The sequence below is a fragment of the Dromiciops gliroides genome, chromosome 3, assembly GCF_019393635.1.
Source record: "Dromiciops gliroides isolate mDroGli1 chromosome 3, mDroGli1.pri, whole genome shotgun sequence".
Classification (NCBI taxonomy): Eukaryota; Metazoa; Chordata; class Mammalia; order Microbiotheria; family Microbiotheriidae; genus Dromiciops; species Dromiciops gliroides.
In genome coordinates this window covers 619,273,647-619,295,222 of record NC_057863.1, presented here as the reverse complement: position 1 = coordinate 619,295,222, position 21,576 = coordinate 619,273,647, and the positions used below count along the sequence as shown (strand labels likewise).

The following is a 21,576-nucleotide window of genomic DNA, read 5'->3' as shown; positions in this document are numbered from 1 at the left end:
CTGTCTCTCTCTCTCTCTCTCTGTCTGTCTCTCTCTGCTGGAGGATCAGTGGGCAGGCCAGCCGACCCTTCTTTCTTCTGCTCTCCCACCCTTCCCTCCTCCTTCCCGCTCAGACCCCCCCTCCCCCCTCTCCCTCCCTCCATGCCGAGGGCAGCGACTACGAGCTGTATCCTCCGATACCGGGAGGGATGGAGAGGGAGTCCAGGCTGCGCAGCCACGCCCTCCTCTGATACAGGACCAAGTTCTGCCAATATCCGTTCCGCTGCGGTAGGCTCTGGAGGCTGCGCACTGCGCGGGGACTGCGGTAATAGCCACAGCGGCGGCGGCGGCGGCGGCGGGCGGAGGCTGCAGATGCCGAGAGAATGAGCCCGGTAGCGGCAGTGCTGCTGCGGCAGCCGCGAGGCAGCCCCGGGCGCCGGCGGAGCAGGCCCCTCCGAGGACTGCTGCTGCTGCAGCTGCTGCTCCTGGCCCCGCGGTCGGAAGCTTCGGATCCCCAGGTACCCCTGCTGCTGTGGTCCAGCTCCCCAGGTTTGCGGCCCTCGGTGGAGAACCCGTATGAAGGCCACATCTACACCCGCCCTGAGCTTTACGCCTGCCTGGAGCCCATCCTGGAGCAGGGCCCCCACACTGTACTGATGATCCTGCAGGAAAAGCTGAGGCTGGAGGATTTCACTGCTTTTGGTGAGGTGCTGGGCGACAAGCCGGAGAGCCCCTTCCCCAACCTGCAGGAGGTCTTGGAAAGGGCCCCCACCTCCTTGGTGCTGCCTGCGGTGAGCTGGGCTGCAGCTGCCACCTTGACCTCTTACCTGACCCAGAAGTTGGGGACGGGACCTGTCCATGTGGACCAGGCATCCCTAAGGGGGCTGAAGCTGAACACGACCCGCCCTCTACTGCTGCTCGTGTACATACCCTCGGCTGCCAGCACTGACTTGGGGGCTCACAAGGAAGCCCTCGCCAGCCAAGATCAGATCCTGGGGCAGGTGCTGGGCAGGCTCCAGGAAGAAGGAAAACCCTACACGGCCTTGCTCACGGCTCTTCGGCCTTCCAGGGCAGCTCGGGATTTGTCACTTGTGTCCAGGGGACTAGGGCAGCAGCTCCTGGGGGAGAGCCAAGAGTATAAAGCCCAGCCGGCCTGGCCACCAGCCCTGCCACCAGTAAGCTACAGTGACACAGAGCCCCGCATCCTGTTCTGGGCCAGGCACTTCTTGGTGAGCTATGAGGGCCAGACACAGGACCTCACGTCCCTCACCTTCGGAGCCCCGGAGCTCAACTTGACCGGCTCCAGCTGGAACGACTCCTCCGCCCAGCTGGTAATGACCTACAACAACCTCTTCGGTCCCTTCTTGAGACTGAGGTTCAGTATGGTCAATCACTTCTACCCAGGCTCACACAGGAGCTGGTTCACCATGGAGGGGGTGGAAATCAAGACCCACGATTCGACTGCCTTCTTCAGTGCTGTGCAGGTGGCAGCTCCCAGCACCTACTCCTACCACTGCCAGTATGTAAGCAGTGACCCCACCAAATGGGGCCTTCTGATGCCCCACGATCTGCGCTCCCCCTGGAGTGTCACTTTCCAGGATTTCCAGATCCAAGCCTTCAACCTGTCTGGTGGCAGCTTCTCAGGGGCCAGCGACTGTGCAGCCTTCTTCTCCCCTGCTATCTGGATGGGATTGGTCTCTTCTCTCTTCATGCTCTTCTGCATTACCTTTGGGGTACATATAATCTTTAAACTCAAGTCCCTGAATCGTTTTGATGAATACCAAGGGGACCCCCTCTTTGAACCCCTTATGGACTGATGCTGTGGCAAGATTGTAGGTCTAGTCGTGTGTCTATTGTCCTCATCCCCCTCGTCCTGGGGGTCCGAAAGGAGCCTCTTCTTTTACTTGGTTCTTCCTTAGTATCTAGGGCTCCCCCTGTGTGTTATCCTGCCCAGCGCCTCACCTCTCCCATCTAAATTAGCAGGTGTTCCCTCTGCATTTCTGTGAAAACAAAAATGAAGGAGACCCTGGCAGTGGGAGTTGCTTTGCTGCCTGCTCATGGGGAGCACCTGTGCTTAGATCTAGAGCTGAGCTACAGACCATCTATTATGAGTCCCTCATTTCACAGGTGAGGAAACAGAGACCCAAAGGAATTATGAGATGGTATCCCAAGGTCATATACCTAGTAAGTGATAGAGAGAAATGGGGTGGGAACCCATGACCTCCAACTCCCAATTACTAATATTTGCACTGCACCATTTTGACATTAGTCTGCCTTCCCTTTCCAACCACTGCTCATAACAAATATCCCCCACTGGAAATCTGGGAGACTAAAGGAAAATGGAGACCAGAGCTTGGCTCTGAGTCTTGGGAATACCTGCATGCAATGAGTCCTTGCTGGTGTAGAGAAGGTAGATACCAGTTAATACCCTCTTCCAATCCCCACAACCAAATCTAGGTCCGGTAAGGATTGTTTTTATCAGTATATAAAGAGAAACTCCTCATTGGGAGTTCGGGGAAGAGGGGGAAGCTAGAGGAAACACCAGATCTATTTAAATCCCTTTGCCCTCCATGCTGGCTGCCTGCTCTTAGACATTGCTCCAAATAACCCCAATCAGGAGGTCATGGTTTCCCTTCCTTGAAGACAGATAAGTAAAGGCTGGATTACCACTTGTTGGGTACCGTGTTAGGGAGATAATTCTTCAGGACATAGATTTAAACAGATTATGTCTCTTCCAGCTCAGATCCTGTGATAATATCAAGAAGAATTACTGTCTGAAAGCTTGTGAGAGATTTGCAGGCCTGCTTCTGGCCATATGAGACTCATGAGGACCTTGAATGATAGATGGCTTCTTTCCATAGGACCTGTATTTAATCAATGTATGGACTGATAACAGAGACGGCTATCCTCCTCTCTTTCCCCCCACCCCCAGCACCTAGTATAGTGGCTAGTAAATAGGGAGGGTTTAATATATGTTTTGGGGTTTTTTTTATTAAATAAAGATTCCCTGCTTGTCTGCTGAGCCATGAGCTCAGGAGACTCAGGTAGACACAAAGGGCTTTCTTAATTCCTGGCTGTGAATCACATAGAGTTGATTCCAGCAGGCTCCCCAGTGTTGGGCGACAAAAGGGCAAATGCCCTCTCTCCTTTACCCTCATCCCATGCGGTCATGATGTGACCGCCCCTTATGTTTGGTGTGTGTTTTGGTGAGTGATTGATTACCCCCTAGTGCATGTGTCCAGGACTGAGTGTGCGTGTGAATCCCCCAAAGTCTGAAGATTAGCAGTGGCTGTTAATTTTTTCACAAAGCAGGGGCCGCTCATCAAGTGGGAAGCTTCTGCATCAGAAAATAAGGACAAAGAGAAGTGGTCTGGTCCAATCCTGAAACTTGTTACCAACAAAAGGAGTGCTAAGAATGGCTGGAAAATGTGGGCTTCTATGAAACATAAGACATTGGTGTATCAGTTTAGCACAAAATACTTTCTGTTCTGTGAAACTTAAATGTTGGCCTCTTTACTGAAACTAGTTACGATGTAAATCTTGTAATTCCTTTTAAACCTATTCTGTGACTGTGTGCTGTAATGCTTTCCTGTTCACCAATTCTTTCAGAGTAGGAATAAACTATTTGTTTCATACCTGATAATTGTATTTAATTGAGTATCGTCGTTTACCTCCATCTTGGTGAAAACCCTGGATTTGCAAGCCATGAACTGAAGCATTCCCCTGTAAAGGGAGGCCTGTAAAGGGGAGAAGACTGTTGAGGGTTGGGAAGGGAGGGGAACAGTCTATGAATCTGAGGAGGGAGCCCCTCTCAGGAGAGTGCAAGAAACACCACCCCATGACCCCATAGATTTATTGTCATTATTATTATTATTATTATTATTATTATTATTATTATTATTATTATTATTACCCCATAGACTCTAAATTCAAAAGTGAGTAGTGATAGTAGGGGAAATATAGAGTTCCTCCGGTTGAAAACAGCGCATCGCCCTCAACAGTGGGGAGCGAGGGCGGAGGGGAGTGGGGTGGGAGAGAACCCGACTCTTCCTGACGACATCGGGGCGGGGCATTTCCTCCGAGGCCCGCAGATCTTCGGACATCCCTGAATGCCCGCGAACAGCATCTTTCCTGCGATCGTTCCAGGACTGGGGGGAGTGGAGGAGTTGTTGGGGGGAGGGGGTGCTGTTGCTGGTAAGAACAGTCATCCTCCAAGGAACCCCGACCCGGCATGCCCAGCATTCGCCCCTCCTAGCTAGGGAGCCCGTAGCCGCCCCGTCAATGGCTTGGCCCCCGGCTTCCAGGGCCAGGTCTCAATGCAGTGCGCCGTATCCATGGCGACGGGGCTTAGGGAGGGCAGAGTGAGGGACGGAGCGAGGTGCGTGGAGAGCCCCTCACGGACGAAGGAGAGAACGGCGGCCGGCGAAGCTCAGACATCCTCTCTGCTCGGAAGGCTGGCGGTGCGGAGCCTGGGACCGGCCCTTTAAGGAGTCACGTGCCTCTCTGAGGCAGGGCTCCAGTCCCGGCCTCCCTAGTGCGCAGTCGCCGCGGTCCTACTGCAGAAGCGGGGCGGAGCCCCGAGGCCACCGCGGCAGTCCAGCTCTGCTGTCAGGCACACTGCGGCGCCTGCGGCTGCTCCGGGCCGCTGCCAGCCGTCAGAAGGACGGGCGGACAATGGGCACCACTACTGTGCTCCTGGGTAAGGAAGGACGAACCTCGGGCAGTCTGGGCGGGGCGGAACGGGGCCTCACACAGACCCATCCCTAGTCTGCACGGAAGCCGCACCTACTGCAATCCCTGAGGCTGCGGGGTCCAAGGGCGGGTGAGAGCGCGGGAAACCGAGGCCCGCCCTTGGCCGGGCACCCCCGAGCTCTTTGTTGCGGCTCGGTCCTCGCCCCGGCGCGCCCTTGAACTTCCCCCGCGCTGGCAGCTAAATGTACTCTCTCCCCTGGGCCCGAAGCCTGACACCAGGGAGGGCGGTCCTTCCTAGTCGGAGGCCTTCCTGAGGGACGTGGCAGCCCGCTGGCCTGGCAGCTCCCCCCAGGGCCAGGGCTCCTACTGCCCAAGGCCGAAGCCACCCGGACGCTTCCTCCTTTGGCCGCCGGGCTTCGGGCTCGGGTTTGAGGAACCGGGAGGGGTTGTTGCCGTCAGTTTCTGCTGAAAGGGACAGCCTTGGAGCCGCGCTGGCTCCTTAAGATTTTCTCCCCCACCCCCCGAAACCCGGCCTCCGTGCTGGGGAGCCTTGGGGAGAGGCCCACAGGCAACAGGGTCACCGGGACCCCGAAGAAATGCAGAGGCCCGCCCGGTTCTGGACCCGAGCTGCGTCACCCGCAGCAAGGAAGACAGCGGGCTAAGTGGCTTTATTTACTGAAGATGGGCCCGAGGCTGGGAGAGACCCCTGGGCTCCCCTCCCCCGGTTCTTCCTCGTCGGTCTCCCTTCAAATGCCCAACTCTCTTTTGTCCTGTGTTTCTGCCTCCAGGATTCCTGCCATGCAGGGCCTGTGACATGACTATCTTAGGGCAGGGGATTGGAAGGAGGAGGCAGTGGCAGAGTTATCCTGCCTCTGGTATTGCTTTTTCCTTTGTCAGAAGCTAGCTAGCCCCAGCAGAAGACAGGGGATGCGATTTGGAGCAGTCTGCAGCCAGCCATACCATATTTCAAAGCCAGTTCCCCTTGGTCTCAAAAATGCCACTCTAGTCTCTGGACAGTTTGGTCTGCTCCTCCTTCTTGTCTGCCCAGAATTGCCATATGGGACTCCATGAGGTTCTAGGAGGGTTCGTTTCCCGTCCCCTTTTTACCCTGCTGAGAAATGTAAGCTACCCAGGTTTTCATATAGTCTAATGTGGGACTGTGACTTTTCTTACAGCACACCATTCTCTGGTCTTTTGCCCTTCTCCTTATCCCTGTAAAGCCATGTCCCTGGATGGGCAACCAGGTTTGATGGACAGGACACTGAGTTTGGAATCAGAGGATGAATCCTGTTATTAAACCCCAGCGAGTCTTGATCTAGTGTCACTTCTTTCATTTGGTCTCAGTTTTCTTACCTTATTCTCCAACCTTTTGAGAAGACAAGAAAAACAAAACCCATTATCATTATGTACAGTTATTCTTAAAAAAGAAAAGAAAAAACACCCCAAAACCCTGAATTTTAAATATCCAAAAATATAAGGAAAAGAAAATGTGCTTCATTCTGTACTCTTAAATTCAACAGTTTTCTTACCAGTTAGATAGTATTTTCATCATGAGTTTTTTGGAATTGTAATGGCTGATTATGTTTTTTGGAAACACCGAGTTTTTAACCATTATCTATACAGTGTAGTTGCTATTGTAGAAATTGTTATCCTAGTTCTCCTTACAACATTTTGTATTACTTCTTGTCAGGTTTTCTCTGTAACCATCACCTTCTATCACTCTCATATACCATAATTTGTTCAGTCATTCCCCAAATGATGAGCATCTTCTCATTGTTCAGTTCTTTGCCAACAAAAAAAAGTTACTATGAATATTGTTGTACGAAGGATATTTTTTTCGTCATTTTTTTATTTTGGAGGGGTTGCAGGCTTGGAAGCACTAATTGTGGGTCCAATGCTATGCTCACTTTCAGAGCTTTTTGGCCATAATTCCAAATTTCTTTTCAGAGTAGTTGCCCAATTCACAAGTCCACCAATTATCTCACAGCCCACACCATTTCTCAGTTTCCCTTTTCTATAATCCTGGTCACTTTCATGGGGACAAAGAGTTATATCAAGAGTTCTTTTCATTCCCATTCCTATTAGTGATTTAGAACATTTTGTCCAAATGAATAATAATAGCTTGGATTTCTTCCTCTAAAACTACCTTTTCTTGTAGATTATTCATATTTTTAGAAATTTGATTCATTTCTCTATATGTTTTGGAAATGAGAACTTTATCAGCAACACTTACTGCTAAATGTATTTTTTCTCAATTTTCCTGAGTTCTCTAAAGAATCAAATATGAATGAACAGACTTTGTTATTGTAACATTTTCAGTAATATCCATCTCTTCCTTACTTGTTTTGGGTTTTCTTGGCAAAGAGATTTGAGTGGTTTGCCATTTCCTTCTCAAAGTCATTTTGCAGATCAGGAAGCTGAGACAAACAGGGTTAAGTGACTGACTCAGGGTCACTCAGCAAGACTATCTGAGGCTGGATTGGAACTCAGGTCTTCCTGAACACTTGCTCAGCTTTCTATCCACTGCAGCACCTAGCTGCCCCACATTGCCTGTATATAAGCAAAACTCCTTTCCAAGTTGTAGTCTCATATATAGCAATGCAGTTGGAGTTTACAGCTGCAATGTCAGAGGCTAAACTGGGTGACAAAGAAGTTCCTGGTTCCAGCTCTCAGTCCCTGGTCCCCTGTTCTCCCCACAACAATCTGGCTTTCCCACCTTCCTCTCTTTTCTAGTGAAATGGTCTTCCACCCTCATGCTTCGCCTCTGCCCATACTTGGTTGCATCCTTCCAAGCTCCATCTGACATGGGAAGAAAATCCAGGTCTGTGGGCACTCCCAGCATTGAATGCAGAGAGGGTCTGCTGGTGCATCCCACTCTTTCCAAGCCTTAGAGAAGAACTCTCTACAAATGGGAGCTACTCATTTCCATGAAGGCCTTTGGGAGGAAGCCACCAAGGGGGAGTGGGGCTCCACAGCTGCCCTGCAGGGCAGAGGGCTCTGCCAAGGGGTCTGGAAGGAGAGAACTCCAATGTGTCTGGGCTTCCTGTACCCCAGGGCACTGGATCCCTGCCTGCATCCGTGGGAGGGAGGGGGGCATTGGGAGGCCCAAGGAACTGAAGAGCCTTGGGTCAGGGCCAGTGAGGCAGAAGGGGCAGGTCTCCAAGCCAGGTCCTCCCTCCTGCTCCTGCCATTGTTCCCTGACTTCAGGGTCACCCCTGTAGGCAGGTGGGGGCTGCATTTTGGTTGAGAGAAGTTGCTGTGACAAATGAGAGAAGACTGACTTGGGGAGTATCCTCTATGGTGTCTGGAAAACAGGGGAGCCCTGAGATCTTTGGCCCCTGAGAAGGCTGATAGTGGGCTTGTGTGAAGGCTCTGCTGACTTGGTATTGACATTTCTTTCCAGGAACTCCATGCCCTGGCCAGTGTGCAGAGTCCAAGTTCTGGAAGACCAACATCTGCAGGTGAACAGTTGGTGATGTCCTCCAGGCCTGGGGACACCCTTGGAGAACCGGTGGAAAGGCCACATCTGCAGTGCAGATGGCAGAAGATCACAGAGACTCAGATGCCCTTCCTGCAGGACAAGCCCAGCCTTGAAGATTTCCCTGCCTATGGCTGGCTCTTCCTCAACAAGGCAGACAGGGCCCTCCCCAGACTGGAGGGTGCCCAAGGCCCCTTGGTGGTGCCTACCATGGACTGCTCTGCAGCTGCCCCCTTGACCTCTTAGCTGACCCAGAAGTGGGGAGCCAGCCCTCACCATGTGGAACAGACCACCCTGAGGGAGCTGAGGCTGAAGGCCACCCTCCCTGCCCACCCCTATCCAGCCCAACAATGACACAGACCTCCCAGACTCCAGTCAGAAGAAATAGCCTCTGCAGCCAGTCAGTACTGGCTGGGAGGCCTGAGTGCTGGGGAGGCCCTGCCATCCTGGCCACAGCCACTGCCCCTCACCCCCACCACAAGAGACATACAGTGCCCTGGAGCTAGGCATGTCCAGTTCTAGGCAGGCCTTCCCTGGCACCTAGGAGAGGCAGAGAAGAGGCCTGGCTGCCTGCCCACTCACCTGTGCAGCTCCAGAGCCCATCTGAGCAGCTGCAGCTGCAGTGACTCCATGGTCCAGCTTGTGCTGACCTAGAGCCCCTCCTTGGCCCCTTCCTGAGACTCCATCTGCTCACTTGCCTTCCAGCCAGGCTCAAGCCGAGAGGGGCTCACCATGGCCGGGCTCCAGATGCAGAGGGACAACTGCCTCCCTGCCTCTGTGTGAGAGCCTGGAGCACAGGAAAGGGTGCCCCCTGAAGCCAGCTAAGGGCCCCTCCCCCTTTGGTGTGGGGCTCCAAGGGTTCCAGGCTCAGGCCTTCAGAGGGTCAGGTGGAGGTGTCTCCTGTGGCAGGGACACAGGTGCCCCTGCCATCTCCCCTTCAACTCCCTGTGTCCAGAGACTGAAGGGGACCTGGCCACCAGAGGTGCCCAGGGACTCCTTTGTGCAAGATGCCTTCCTTCCTCTGCCCAAAGGAAGAGGGCTCTGGGTGACACCTGGAGGTGGGAGGGGGGCAGAGGCAGCAGCTGGTTAAGGCCTAGAAGTGAACCTCGGGCCATTGACCTTCTGTTGGCCAGTTGAGATTGTGTGGTTTGCTGCCTGGGGTCCAACAGGCAGGAGTGGAATGGGAGGGATGCCAGGACACTGCCCCCTGGACAGGACAGAAAGAGGAAAGGATGGGCAATGGGAAGGGGCTGGGGGGGCAGAGCTGTTGGCAGTGACATGACCTGAGATGTGCCCACAGGAGCTGAGAGGCCAGCCACCTCCTGGTCTCTTCCTTCCCTTCCTTTACACCCTGACTGTGTGTCATCAGCCTCTGGCCCATGGAGTCCTGGGCCTCTTGGCCAAGTCAGGCTTTGGGGGAAGCTTCAGGTGGGCTGCTTGCTTCTGCCATAGGTGGCTCATCCCGGATACAGAGGCAGAGGTAGCATGGATGGCAGCAGAACCCTCCCTGTCTGCTGTCCCCCATTGGTACTGCCTGACCCCCCCCCCAACCAGGGCTGCAGGGGGCACCCATGGTTGTGATCTAGGTTAGGACACGTGGGCCTTCATGCCTTTCCAAGGCTGAGAGTCTGCTTCTGGCTTCCTGCTGGTGTGGCCTGGAGTCTGCAGGGGTGGACAGGCCTTGGCTGCCTGCCTGCCTGCACAGGTCCCCAGGGGAGCTTTGAGGAGCTGCTTCTGGCCACTGGCTCCCCTGACTGAGGCACTGACTGTATATAGGCTGTATATAGGAGCACCTTCTCTCTGATGATCTGGTTTGTTCAGACAGATCTCCATGTGTGGTCGACTGCAGGGATTATTTCCCCTTCCCCCCACCCCAAACCCTAGGACATTCCCCAATGACTGGCATGTAGTGACTGCTTTAGAAACACTTGTCTCTTTTAGAGGCAGCTGGCTGCCCCAGTGGCTAGAATGCCAGGCTCCAGCTGTTGCCTCAGACATGCAGGAGCTGTGTGAGCCTGACAAGCCTCAGCCTTTCTCACCTCTGCTTGCTCCTCTGTCAGATGGGCAGAAGGCCAGCACCTCCCTCACAGGGTTGTTGTGAGGAGCCTGTCACATGCCTCTGTAAATTGCTTTGCATGCCTTAGACAGCTGTGTACATGCTAGCTACCCTGATTGTCTTTAGTGTTGCTTGACAGAAATCCCCTCAGTTCTCTCCTGAGCCAGAGGAGCTCAGTAGACGCAGATACCTCAAAAGGGTTTTCTTCCTTTCCCTCTGTGAATCGTGTAGACTGGTTCCAGCTGGGTCCCCAGAGGTGGGAGATAGAAGGGGCAGTGGCCCCCTCTCCTACCTGGCCTCCCCTGGCCATGGCATCATGGCCCCCCCCCCCCCACTTGTTATCATATCTGCCCTTTCCTGGACTTCTTCCACCCAGAACCCCCTGGTGCATTTGTCAAGGCCTGGCAGTGAGTGGGACAGCTGCTGCCCTGGCCCTCAGCTACAAGGACTGAGGTCAGGACCAGGTTCTGTGATGACCACATGGGGAGTGCTGTCCATGGCCCCATGATGGAGTGTGGCTCCACACCTGGGGTTTTGGTCTTGTTGGTGTTCCCTCTGCCTCCTGCCCCACAACTGCAGGTCTTACAGGAGGGTGTCTCTGTTGTTTTTTTCCCCTTCCTGCTTATCTAAGTTTTTCTTTGAGTCTTCTCACTGTATCAGCTCCCTCCCTTTTGATTCAGCTCAACAAGGCACTGTGTTCAGGGCCTCCCCTGGGTCTAGTGCTTGGGACAAGAAAATTATTTTAAAAGCCCTCCCTCGCCCCCAAGGAGCTGGGGGGAGCTTTGTTCTCCCCCTCTTTTCATCCATCTGGGAGATTTTGAGCAGGAAAGGACCTTGAGAGGCAAACACTCTGCCCCCTTCCATGTATGCTTGTCGAAACTGAGGCCCCAAGGGGTCTGGTACTTTTCCCAAGGAGAAGCAGGTCAGGAAGTCTTTGATTGAAGCCCACCCTCTGATTCCAAATACAGATTTTATTCCCCACAGGAGAATGAGTCTCCCTTGGGGAGGCTGAAGGTAAATGTGATAGAGATCTTGGCTCCAGATCACTGGGACATTGGGCAGCACCCCATCCCTGCTGCAAGAGTCAGCCTCTGCTGACCCTGTTCCATTGCAGATGTAGAGGTGGATCTGGGCAATGCATCAGTAGAGAAAAGTCCTCATTTGGGGAGAAGGCCACCACTGCTTCCCAAACCCTTTCCCTCTGCTTGTCGGCTTCCATTTTTATCCCTGCCTCACAACTGCCATCTAGCCCCAGTGGACCCTTCTCCCCCTCCCCTTGGAGAGCTTGACCTAGAGACTAGAGAACCTTGAGGTCCCTTGTCCTTCCAGCCTTGTGTGATGCTTGCCTTCTGACACAGTACAGGGCCTTGTCCAGAGCTTGGCTTAGATGTTCCCCTCCCCCATTTGCAGATCTGTGGGGGCTTGCTTCTAGCCATGTGACTCCTGCCTGGGGGGGGGGGTAAATGGGTACTTTCACTGGACCATACGTTTTACTTCTGTGTACTGAGGTATGTATATGATCAGCCAGAAGGGAGGGTTTGCTATTCCTCTATGCCCCCTCTATCTAGCAGCAGGTTTAAAGCTGAGAGGGCTTCATCACTTTTTAGTCACTTGTTAATTGTTTCAAGATTCCTTTAATTGTCTGCTGAAGCAAGAGCTCAGTAGAATTAGTCAGTACAAAAAAGGGCTATTTTCCTTCCCCACTGTGAATCCTGTAAAGTGGTTCCAGCTGGGTCCCCAGAGTTGGGTGGGAAAGGGGACAATTGTCCTTTCTCCCACCCAGCCTCCATATGGTCACAAGGCCATCCCTGTGTGTGTGTGTGAGTGTGTGTGGCTGTGGGTGTTTGTATGGATGTGTATGAGAGAAAGCATGTTTGTGGCTCCTCTGAGTGGGTGTATGTGTGGCATGTTTGTGTGGGTGTGTCCATGGTGTGGGTGTGTCTCCTTTCTTCATCCTAGTTAAATGAGTATCGAGGTGTCCAGCAATCCGATGGTTTATGGATTGTAAAAGGTGTAAATGTTAGGAGAGGCCTGTGGATGGGGCACCTGTCTCTTCCACAAAACAACAGCGTTGGCTGGCCAGGAAAGCTTCATTCAGTAGACAGTGTGGTTTCTGGCAACAGGTCTCAGTGGAGCTCAGCTCTTGGACAGGGCCCAGCCTAGGTGAAGGAGAAATGCCTGTTGGGATTGTTTTCCCCTGGGAAGAGCCTTCTCCTTGGCCTCCTGCTGTCTTGTGACTCCCGTGATGCTGTTAGTCCCGCGAGTGGGGGGCAGAGACTCTCGTGTGTCTACACTTCTTGTCCCATTTGTTCACAATAAAGGACTCGTTCCTCCCCCAGTTCTCCTCCCCCAGTTTCTGTGGTCTGTAGCCTTGTCGTCTGCCTGCCCCTTTAGGGGGAAGGAGGGAGGGAGGGAGGGAGGGAATGGGCCCTGGGAGCAACTGGCCCTTGTCAAAGAGCATCCCCGGGGCCACGGGAGGAAACTGAGGCACACAGGGGTCCGGTGGCCCTTCCGTGTTATGGAGGCCTTCCAGCCTCTGGGCCCAGGGCTCGATGGACCATCCCCGGGGAGAGCCAAGGCTAGACTCCATAGACAGTCTGCCCTCTCCTGCCCCAGCACAGTATCCTATAACCCACCAAGCTGGGAAAGTCCCACCCTTTCATGACGTCAACAGGGACGTTGTCTAGAAGCCCACATATCTTCAAGGATCCCTGAATTTCACCCACACCCCAAGTTTTGGGGGGTTTTTTGCGGGGAGGACTTGCTAGGTTGAAGAGCCATCTTCCGTGGAGCCCCGCCCCAGCATGCCCCGCGTTCGTTCGACTTCGCGGTTCATGGGGACAGTAGATGAGGAGAGACAAAGAGCGGAGCATCCCCCGGCTCCCTCCCAGACCTGGCCAAGACGGTGGCTGGAGAGGCCCAGATGCTAGCAGAGCAAAGACGCTAGGAGAGGCGGGGCTTGGCCCTGCCCCTTTAGGGCGTCACCTAGCCCCTCCCAACTGGGCTCCCGCTGCGGTCGGGCGGCGGAGCCTGGACCGAGCTGGGAGGCCGCAGCTGCTGTCGAGTTCCACCGCCCCGAACACTATAGCACCTTAAGTACCCGGGACGGCGGCCGGCCTGCAGGTGGCCCGGCGTACCGTGGGGACAATGACGATACTCCAGGGTAAGGAAGGATGGGACTCGCGGCGGCCCCTCCGGGCCTGGACTGGCGGGACTAGGCCTTGTCTTGGCCTTGGCCTTGGCCTTGTCTTGGCCTTGGCCTGGGCGCCCTGGGCCGATCACCGGCTGGCAGGGAAGCGGCGCCTGCTGCCATCCATGGGATTGTGGATCCAGAGGGCGGGCGAGAGCGCGGGAAACTCAGGCCTGGCCCTGGGCGGGGCACCTCCCAGCTCTTTGTTGCGGCTAGGGGACAGGCAGTCTAGTTTACGCTCCCCCCTTTTCCGGGCCCCAGGCCTGACACCGGGAGGACGGTCCCTCCTGGTCGGAGGCCTTCCTGGGGGACATGGCAGCCTGCTGGCCTGGCAGCTCCCAGGGCTAGGGTTCTTGATGCCCAAGGCCGAAGCTGCCCGTATGCTTCCTCCTTTGGGCTCCGGGCTCGGATTTGAGGAACCGGGAGGGGGAGGAGTTGTTGCCATCAGTTTCTGCTGAAAGTGACATCCTTGAAGCCGAGCCGGCTCCTTACGATTTTCTCCCCCCCCTCCCTCCCCCCAACCGGCTGGAGAGCCCTGGGGAGAGTGTCACAGGCAATGGGGTCACCGGGACCCCGAAGAAATGCAGGGGCCCTCCCGGTTCTGAACCCAAGCTGTGTCACCCGCAGCAAGGAAGACAGTGGGCCAAGTGCCTTTATTTACTGAAGATGGGCCCGAGGCTGGGACAGACCCCTGGGCTCCCCTCCCCCGGTTCTTCCTCGTCGGTCTCCCTTCAAATGCCCAACTCTCTTTTGTCCTGTGTTTCTGCCTCCAGGATTCCTGCCATGCAGGGCCTGTGACATGATTATCTTAGGGCAGGGGATTGGAAGGAGGAGGCAGTGGCAGAATTATCCTGCCTCTGGTATTGCTTTTTCCTTTGTCAGAAGCTAGCTAGCCCCAGCAGAAGACAGGGGATGCAATTTGGAGCAGTCTGCAGCCAGCCATACCATATTTCAAAGCCAGTTCCCCTTGGTCTCAGAAATGCCACTCTAGTCTCTGCTCCCCCTTCTTGTCTGCCCAGAATTGCCATATGGGACTCCATGAGGTTCTAGGAGGATTCGTTTCCTGTCCCCTTTTTACCCTGCTGAGAAATGTAAGCTACTCAGGTTTTCATATAGTCTAATGTGGGACTGTGACTTCTTTTATAGCACCCCATTCTCTGGTCTTTTGCCCTCCTCATCCTTGTAGAGCCATGTCCCTGGATACACTGATTTTCAAATCAGAGGATGAATCCTTTGATTAAATCCCTAGGAGATCTTGTTGCTCTCAGTTTTCTTACATTACTCCCCAACTTTTGAGAAGACAAGAAAAACAAAACCCATTATTAATATGTACAGACATTCTCAAAAAAAAACCCTTCCATTTTCCATTTAAAATATTTTTTAAAACCTACTTCATCTTCTACTCTTAAATTCAAGAGTTTTCTTACCAGAGTTAGATGATATCTTCATCATGAATTTTTTGGAATTGTGATTGCTCATTATGTTTTAAGAAACACTGAGTTTTTAATCATCATCTATACAGTGTATTTGCTATTGTATAAATTGTTCTCCTAGTTCTCCTTACATCACTTTGTATTACTTCCCAGATGTTCTCTGTAACGATCATCTTCATCATTTCTTCATAGCATTCTATCACTCTCATATACCATAATTTTTTCAGTCATTCTCCAATTGATGAGCATTCCCCCACTGCTCAGTTCTTTGCCGCCACAAAAAGAGATACTATGAAGATTGTTGTACAAAGGATATTTTTTTCGCTTTTTTTGATTTTTCGGGGATTGCAGGCCTTGGGAGAACTAATTGTGGGTCCAGTGCAATTCTCAGTCTCAGAGCTTTATGGCCATACTTCCAAATTTCTTTCCAGAGCAGTTGACTCAATGCACAAGTCCACCAATTGTTGTCTCACAGCCCACACCATTTCTCAGTTTCCTTTTTCTGTAATCCTAGCCAATCTCATGCATATGAAGTGATACTTCAGAGTTATTTTCAGTCCCATTTTGGTTAGTATATCATAGGTTGAATTTCTTCCTCTGGAAACTACCTATTTTTATACATTGAAAATTTTTCAATGGGAAGATGATGCTTATTATTAGAAATTTTACTCGTTTCTCTATGTATGTTGGAAATGAGAGTTTTATCAGCAACACTTACTGCTAAATGTAATTTTTCTCAATTTCCTTAGTTTTCTAAAGAATTCATCCGGAACACACTAGCTGTGTTTGTTCTTGTAATTCACTTTTCATTTAGGTCAATCTCTTCATGACCTCTTTTGGGTTTTCTTGGCAAAGAGATTTGAGTGGTTTGCCATTTCCTTCTCAAAGTCATTTTGCAGATCAGGAAGCTGAGACAAACAGGGTTAAGTGACTGACTCAGGGTCACTCAGCAAGACTATCTGAGGCTGGATTGGAACTCAGGTCTTCCTGAACACTTGCTCAGCTTTCTATCCACTGCAGCACCTAGCTGCCCCACATTGCCTGTATATAAGCAAAACTCCTTTCCAAGTTGTAGTCTCATATATAGCAATGCAGTTGGAGTTTACAGCTGCAATGTCAGAGGCTAAACTGGGTGACAAAGAAGTTCCTGGTTCCAGCTCTCAGTCCCTGGTCCCCTGTTCTCCCCACAACAATCTGGCTTTCCCACCTTCCTCTCTTTTCTAGTGAAATGGTCTTCCACCCACATGCTTCTCCTCTGCCCATACTTGGTTGCATCCTTCCAAGCTCCATCTGACATGGGAAGAAAATCCAGGTCTGTGGGCACTCCCAGCATTGAATGCAGAGAGGGTCTGCTGGTGCATCCCACTCTTTGCAAGCCTTAGAGAAAAACTCTCTACAAATGGGAGCTACTCATTTCCATGAAGGCCTTTGGGAGGAAGCCACCAAGGGGGAGTGGGGCTCCACAGCTGCCCTGCAGGGCAGAGGGCTCTGCCAAGGGGTCTGGAAGGAGAGAACTCCAATGTGTCTGGGCTTCCTGTACCCCAGGGCACTGGATCCCTGCCTGCATCTGTGGGAGGGAGGGGGGCATTGGGAGGCCCAGGGAACTGAAGAGCCTTGGGCCAGGGCCAGTGGGGCAGAAGGGGCAGGTCTCCAAGCCAGGTCCTCCCTCCTGCTCCTGCCATTGTTCCCTGACTTCAGGGTCACCCCTGTAGGCAGGTGGGGGCTGCATTTTGGTTGAGAGAAGTTGCTGTGACAAATGAGAGAAGACTGACTTGGGGAGTTTCCTCTGTGGTGTCCGGAAAACAGGGGAGCCCTGAGATCTTTGGCCCCTGAGAAGGCTGATAGTGGGCTTGTGTGAAGGCTCTGCTGACTTGGTATTGACATTTCTTTCCAGGAACTCCATGCCCTGGCCAGTGTGCAGAGTCCAAGTTCTGGAAGACCAACATCTGCAGGTGAATAGTTGGTGATGTCCTCCAGGCCTAGGGACACCCTTGGAGAACCGGTGGAAAGGCCACATCTGCAGTGCAGATGGCAGAAGATCACAGAGACTCAGATGCCCTTCCTGCAGGACAAGCCCAGCCTTGAAGATTTCCCTGCCTATGGCTGGCTCTTCTTCAACAAGGCAGACAGGGCCCTCCCCAGACTGGAGGGTGCCCAAGGCCCCTTGGTGGTGCCTACCATGGACTGCTCTGCAGCTGCCCCCTTGACCTCTTAGCTGACCCAGAAGTGGGGAGCCAGCCCTCACCATGTGGAACAGACCACCCTGAGGGAGCTGAGGCTGAAGGCCACCCACTCTGCCCAGCTGCTGAGCAGAAGGAGCCAGCCCACCTTGATGGCACCCTCCCTGCCCACCCCTATCCAGCCCAACAATGACACAGACCTCCCAGACTCCAGTCAGAAGAAATAGCCTCTGCAGCCAGTCAGTACTGGCTGGGAGGCCTGAGTGCTGGGGGAGGCCCTGCCATCCTGGCCACAGCCACTGCCCCCCACCCCCACCACAAGAGACATACAGTGCCCTGGAGCTAGGCATGTCCAGTTCTAGGCAGGCCTTCCCTGGCACCTAGGAGAGGCAGAGAAGAGGCCTGGCTGCCTGCCCACTCACCTGTGCAGCTCCAGAGCCCATCTGAGCAGCTGCAGCTGCAGTGACTCCATGGTCCAGCTTGTGCTGACCTAGAGCCCCTCCTTGGCCCCTTCCTGAGACTCCATCTGCTCACTTGCCTTCCAGCCAGGCTCAAGCCGAGAGGGGCTCACCATGGCCGGGCTCCAGATGCAGAGGGACAACTGCCTCCCTGCCTCTGTGTGAGAGCCTGGAGCACAGGAAAGGGTGCCCCCTGAAGCCAGCTAAGGGCCCCTCCCCCTTTGGTGTGGGGCTCCCAAGGGTTCCAGGCTCAGGCCTTCAGAGGGTCAGGTGGAGGTGTCTCCTGTGGCAGGGACACAGGTGCCCCTGCCATCTCCCCTTCACTCCCTGTGTCCAGAGACTGAAGGGGACCTGGCCACCAGAGGTGCCCAGGGACTCCTTTGTGCAAGATGCCTTCCTTCCTCTGCCCAAAGGAAGAGGGCTCTGGGTGACACCTGGAGGTGGGAGGGGGGCAGAGGCAGCAGCTGGTTAAGGCCTAGAAGTGAACCTCGGGCCATTGACCTTCTGTTGGCCAGTTGAGATTGTGTGGTTTGCTGCCTGGGGTCCAACAGGCAGGAGTGGAATGGGAGGGATGCCAGGACACTGCCCCCTGGACAGGACAGAAAGAGGAAAGGATGGGCAATGGGAAGGGGCTGGGGGGGCAGAGCTGTTGGCAGTGACATGACCTGAGATGTGCCCACAGGAGCTGAGAGGCCAGCCACCTCCTGGTCTCTTCCTTCCCTTCCTTTACACCCTGACTGTGTGTCATCAGCCTCTGGCCCATGGAGTCCTGGGCCTCTTGGCCAAGTCAGGCTTTGGGGGAAGCTTCAGGTGGGCTGCTTGCTTCTGCCATAGGTGGCTCATCCCGGATACAGAGGCAGAGGTAGCATGGATGGCAGCAGAACCCTCCCTGTCTGCTGTCCCCCATTGGTACTGCCTGACCCCCCCCCAACCAGGGCTGCAGGGGGCACCCATGGTTGTGATCTAGGTTAGGACACGTGGGCCTTCATGCCTTTCCAAGGCTGAGAGTCTGCTTCTGGCTTCCTGCTGGTGTGGCCTGGAGTCTGCAGGGGTGGACAGGCCTTGGCTGCCTGCCTGCCTGCACAGGTCCCCAGGGGAGCTTTGAGGAGCTGCTTCTGGCCACTGGCTGCCCTGACTGAGGCACTGACTGTATATAGGCTGTATATAGGAGCACCTTCTCTCTGAAGATCTGGTTTGTTCAGACAGATCTCCATGTGTGGTCGACTGCAGGGATTATTTCCCCTTCCCCCCACCCCAAACCCTAGGACATTCCCCAATGACTGGCATGTAGTGACTGCTTTAGAAACACTTGTCTCTTTTAGAGGCAGCTGGCTGCCCCAGTGGCTAGAATGCCAGGCTCCAGCTGTTGCCTCAGACATGCAGGAGCTGTGTGAGCCTGACAAGCCTCAGCCTTTCTCACCTCTGCTTGCTCCTCTGTCAGATGGGCAGAAGGCCAGCACCTCCCTCACAGGGTTGTTGTGAGGAGCCTGTCACATGCCTCTGTAAATTGCTTTGCATGCCTTAGACAGCTGTGTACATGCTAGCTACCCTGATTGTCTTTAGTGTTGCTTGACAGAAATCCCCTCAGTTCTCTCCTGAGCCAGAGGAGCTCAGTAGACGCAGATACCTCAAAAGGGTTTTCTTCCTTTCCCTCTGTGAATCGTGTAGACTGGTTCCAGCTGGGTCCCCAGAGGTGGGAGATAGAAGGGGCAGTGGCCCCCTCTCCTACCTGGCCTCCCCTGGCCATGGCATCATGGCCCCCCCCCCCACGTGTTATCATATCTGCCCTTTCCTGGACTTCTTCCACCCAGAACCCCCTGGTGCATTTGTCAAGGCCTGGCAGTGAGTGGGACAGCTGCTGCCCTGGCCCTCAGCTACAAGGACTGAGGTCAGGACCAGGTTCTGTGATGACCACATGGGGAGTGCTGTCCATGGCCCCATGATGGAGTGTGGCTCCACACCTGGGGTTTTGGTCTTGTTGGTGTTCCCTCTGCCTCCTGCCTGAGACAGGATGCTATCACTTTTTCCTCTTTCATAGCTCAGGTTCCCTTTGTTTTTTATCCTTTTTATCTCCTCCTCTTAACATTTAATTTAAGAAGCCTTTATTAAGTGCCTTTTCTGTGGCAGTGCTAATAACATAGTAACAGCCTTCCCTTTTTCCAAGGAGCTGGGAGATAAGGTTTTTTTAACTTTTCATTTACTCCTTATGCAGAACATGTAGGTATGGTTCATAGGCTTAATGGGACTGTTTAGGGAACATGGACTTTGATTTTACAAATGCGGATGTTGAGTCTTCAAACAGGAAATGTCTTTTTCAAGTTGAAGTGGCTCAATAAGTCTTTTAGAGGTGATATTATAACCCATATCCTCGGACACTGAATGCAGCAATTTTTTTTTTTTACTGGAGTATAATATGTCTTCTTCCCTGAGCTCTCAACCTCTACTTCTAACAAATTAGTTTTTCCACCACTAGAAATGAGAGAGTCTTCAATGTGAATCTGACAAAAACCTTGGTAGTGAGTCACTGGACATCCTGCTTCATCCCTTCTCTACTGGAAGGTTCCCCTGCAACATCAACTGACAAATAGGGGTGGCAGCCCAATCCCTTAAAGTGTCTCTGCCCCCCAGCAAAATGAGTTGTAGAGGTCTGTCAGTTTGGTCTGTCTTCAGAGTACAAAAGAATCCTTTTGAGGAGAGGACCACCACTGTCTCCTAAATGCTTTCACTTTTCCTGCCTTCCCTCATTTTTACCCTGTAATGCCCATCACCTGGACAAAGTAGGCCAAAGTGAGCTCCCCTTTGAAATTTTTTCTTTATAGAAATTCTTGAATAAGAGATCGCTCTCAGTTCCACTTTGAAGATTGTATGATGCTTGCTTCAGACATCTTCCAGTGGAACACAAAGACCATGGGCAGATATGCATACCACCTTGGTCAGATTTGAGAAGCCTGCTTCTAGACAAGGGAGACTCCAAGGAGCTTGCACGGTAAACAACTCCTTTCCCACAAACGTGTATTTCTGGGTGTGTGCTGACAAGTATTTCACTTACAAGGAGAGTTTAACTATTTCTTTGTGTCCCCAGCATGTAACACTTCCTTTGAAAAAGGGAAGGCTTCATAACTGCTTTTTGATAAAAGATACCTCTACTTGTCTGCTGAGCAAAATGGGCTCTGTAGACTCAGATGGAAATTAATGTGCTATGTTCCTTCTCCACTGTGAATCCTGTAGTGTGGTTCCAGCTGGGTCCCCAGTGTTGGGTGGGAAGGAGGTGTTGTCCTTTCTCCCACCCAGCCTCCATGCAGTCATGATTATGTGGCTGCCCTTGTATTTTGTGTATGTGTATGTGTATTTTCTTGAACTTAGGTCAATGAGTATACCCTGGTGCATGTATCCAGGATGTAGGGCAAGCTTGTGCATTTCCAAGGGTCTAGAGGTTACCTGAGGCCTGTGGATGGAGCACGTGTCTCTTCCACAAAACAACAGCATTGGCTGGCCAGGAAAGCTTCATTCAGTAGACAGTGTGGTCTCTGGCAACAGGTCTCAGTGGAGCTCAGCTCTTGGACCAAGCGTGGTTGGACAGGGCCCAGCCAAGGTGAAGGAGAAATGCCTGTTGGGATTGTTTTCCCCTGGGAAGAGCCTTCCCCTTGGCCTCCTGCTGTCTTGTGACTCCCATGATCCTGTCAGTCCCGGGAGTGGGTGCGGTGACTCGTGTTGTCGACACCTCTTGTCCCCCTTGTTCACAATAAAGGATTCGTTCCTCACCCGGTTCTCGTTTCTGTGGTCTGTAGCCTCTGCCTGCCCCTTTAGGGGGAGGGAGGGAATGGGCGCTAGGGACAAATGTCCCTTGTCAAAGAGCATCCCCGGGGCCACGGGAGGAAACTGAGGCACACAGGTCTGGTGGCTCTCCCGTGTTATGGAAGCCTTCCAGCTTCTGGGCCCAGGGCTCGATGGACCAGCCCCAGGGAGTGCTGACCAAGGCCAAAGCCGAAGGCTGGACTCTGGACCAATCCTGCCCTTCCCAACCCGAGCTCAGCATCAGTGACCCCCGGGTAGGACCGGCTGGGGAAGCCCCGCCTCTTCATGACGTCGTCAGGGCGTGGCATTGCCTTG

The 21,576-nt window shown here is 53.2% G+C and overlaps 2 protein-coding genes and 1 long non-coding RNA gene across 3 annotated transcripts; all 3 read left to right on the top strand.

Moving 5' to 3' along the window:
- The first annotated feature begins 298 nt into the window (after window positions 1–298).
- LOC122749200 (V-type proton ATPase subunit S1-like) lies at window positions 299–3,614 on the top strand. Its single transcript, XM_043995432.1, has one exon. It carries the CDS (start codon window positions 363–365, stop codon window positions 1,794–1,796), a length of 1,434 nt encoding a protein of 477 aa, XP_043851367.1. The 5' UTR covers window positions 299–362; the 3' UTR covers window positions 1,797–3,614.
- A 699-nt stretch (window positions 3,615–4,313) lies between these two features.
- On the top strand, window positions 4,314–8,533 carry LOC122748159 (V-type proton ATPase subunit S1-like). The gene is made up of 3 exons (XM_043993850.1): window positions 4,314–4,357; window positions 4,492–4,678; window positions 8,075–8,533. Exons 1-3 carry the CDS (start codon window positions 4,314–4,316, stop codon window positions 8,393–8,395), a joined length of 552 nt encoding a protein of 183 aa, XP_043849785.1. The 3' UTR covers window positions 8,396–8,533.
- A 4,351-nt stretch (window positions 8,534–12,884) lies between these two features.
- LOC122751131 lies at window positions 12,885–21,227 on the top strand. Its single transcript, XR_006355773.1, has 2 exons — window positions 12,885–13,368; window positions 16,723–21,227. It is a non-coding gene; the product is annotated as an uncharacterized LOC122751131 (long non-coding RNA).
- Window positions 21,228–21,576: the final 349 nt, after the last annotated feature.

Coding starts and splice junctions, on each gene's coding strand:
- LOC122749200 (XM_043995432.1), top strand. CDS start 363: ATGAGCCCGGTAGCGGCAGTGCTGCTGCGGCAGCCGCGAGGCAGCCCC.
- LOC122748159 (XM_043993850.1), top strand. CDS start 4,314: ATGGCGACGGGGCTTAGGGAGGGCAGAGTGAGGGACGGAGCGAG. Junction 4,358..4,491: donor AGAGTGAGGGACGGAGCGAG/GTGCGTGGAGAG, acceptor TCTCTGAGGCAG/GGCTCCAGTCCCGGCCTCCC. Junction 4,679..8,074: donor CACCACTACTGTGCTCCTGG/GTAAGGAAGGAC, acceptor ATTTCTTTCCAG/GAACTCCATGCCCTGGCCAG.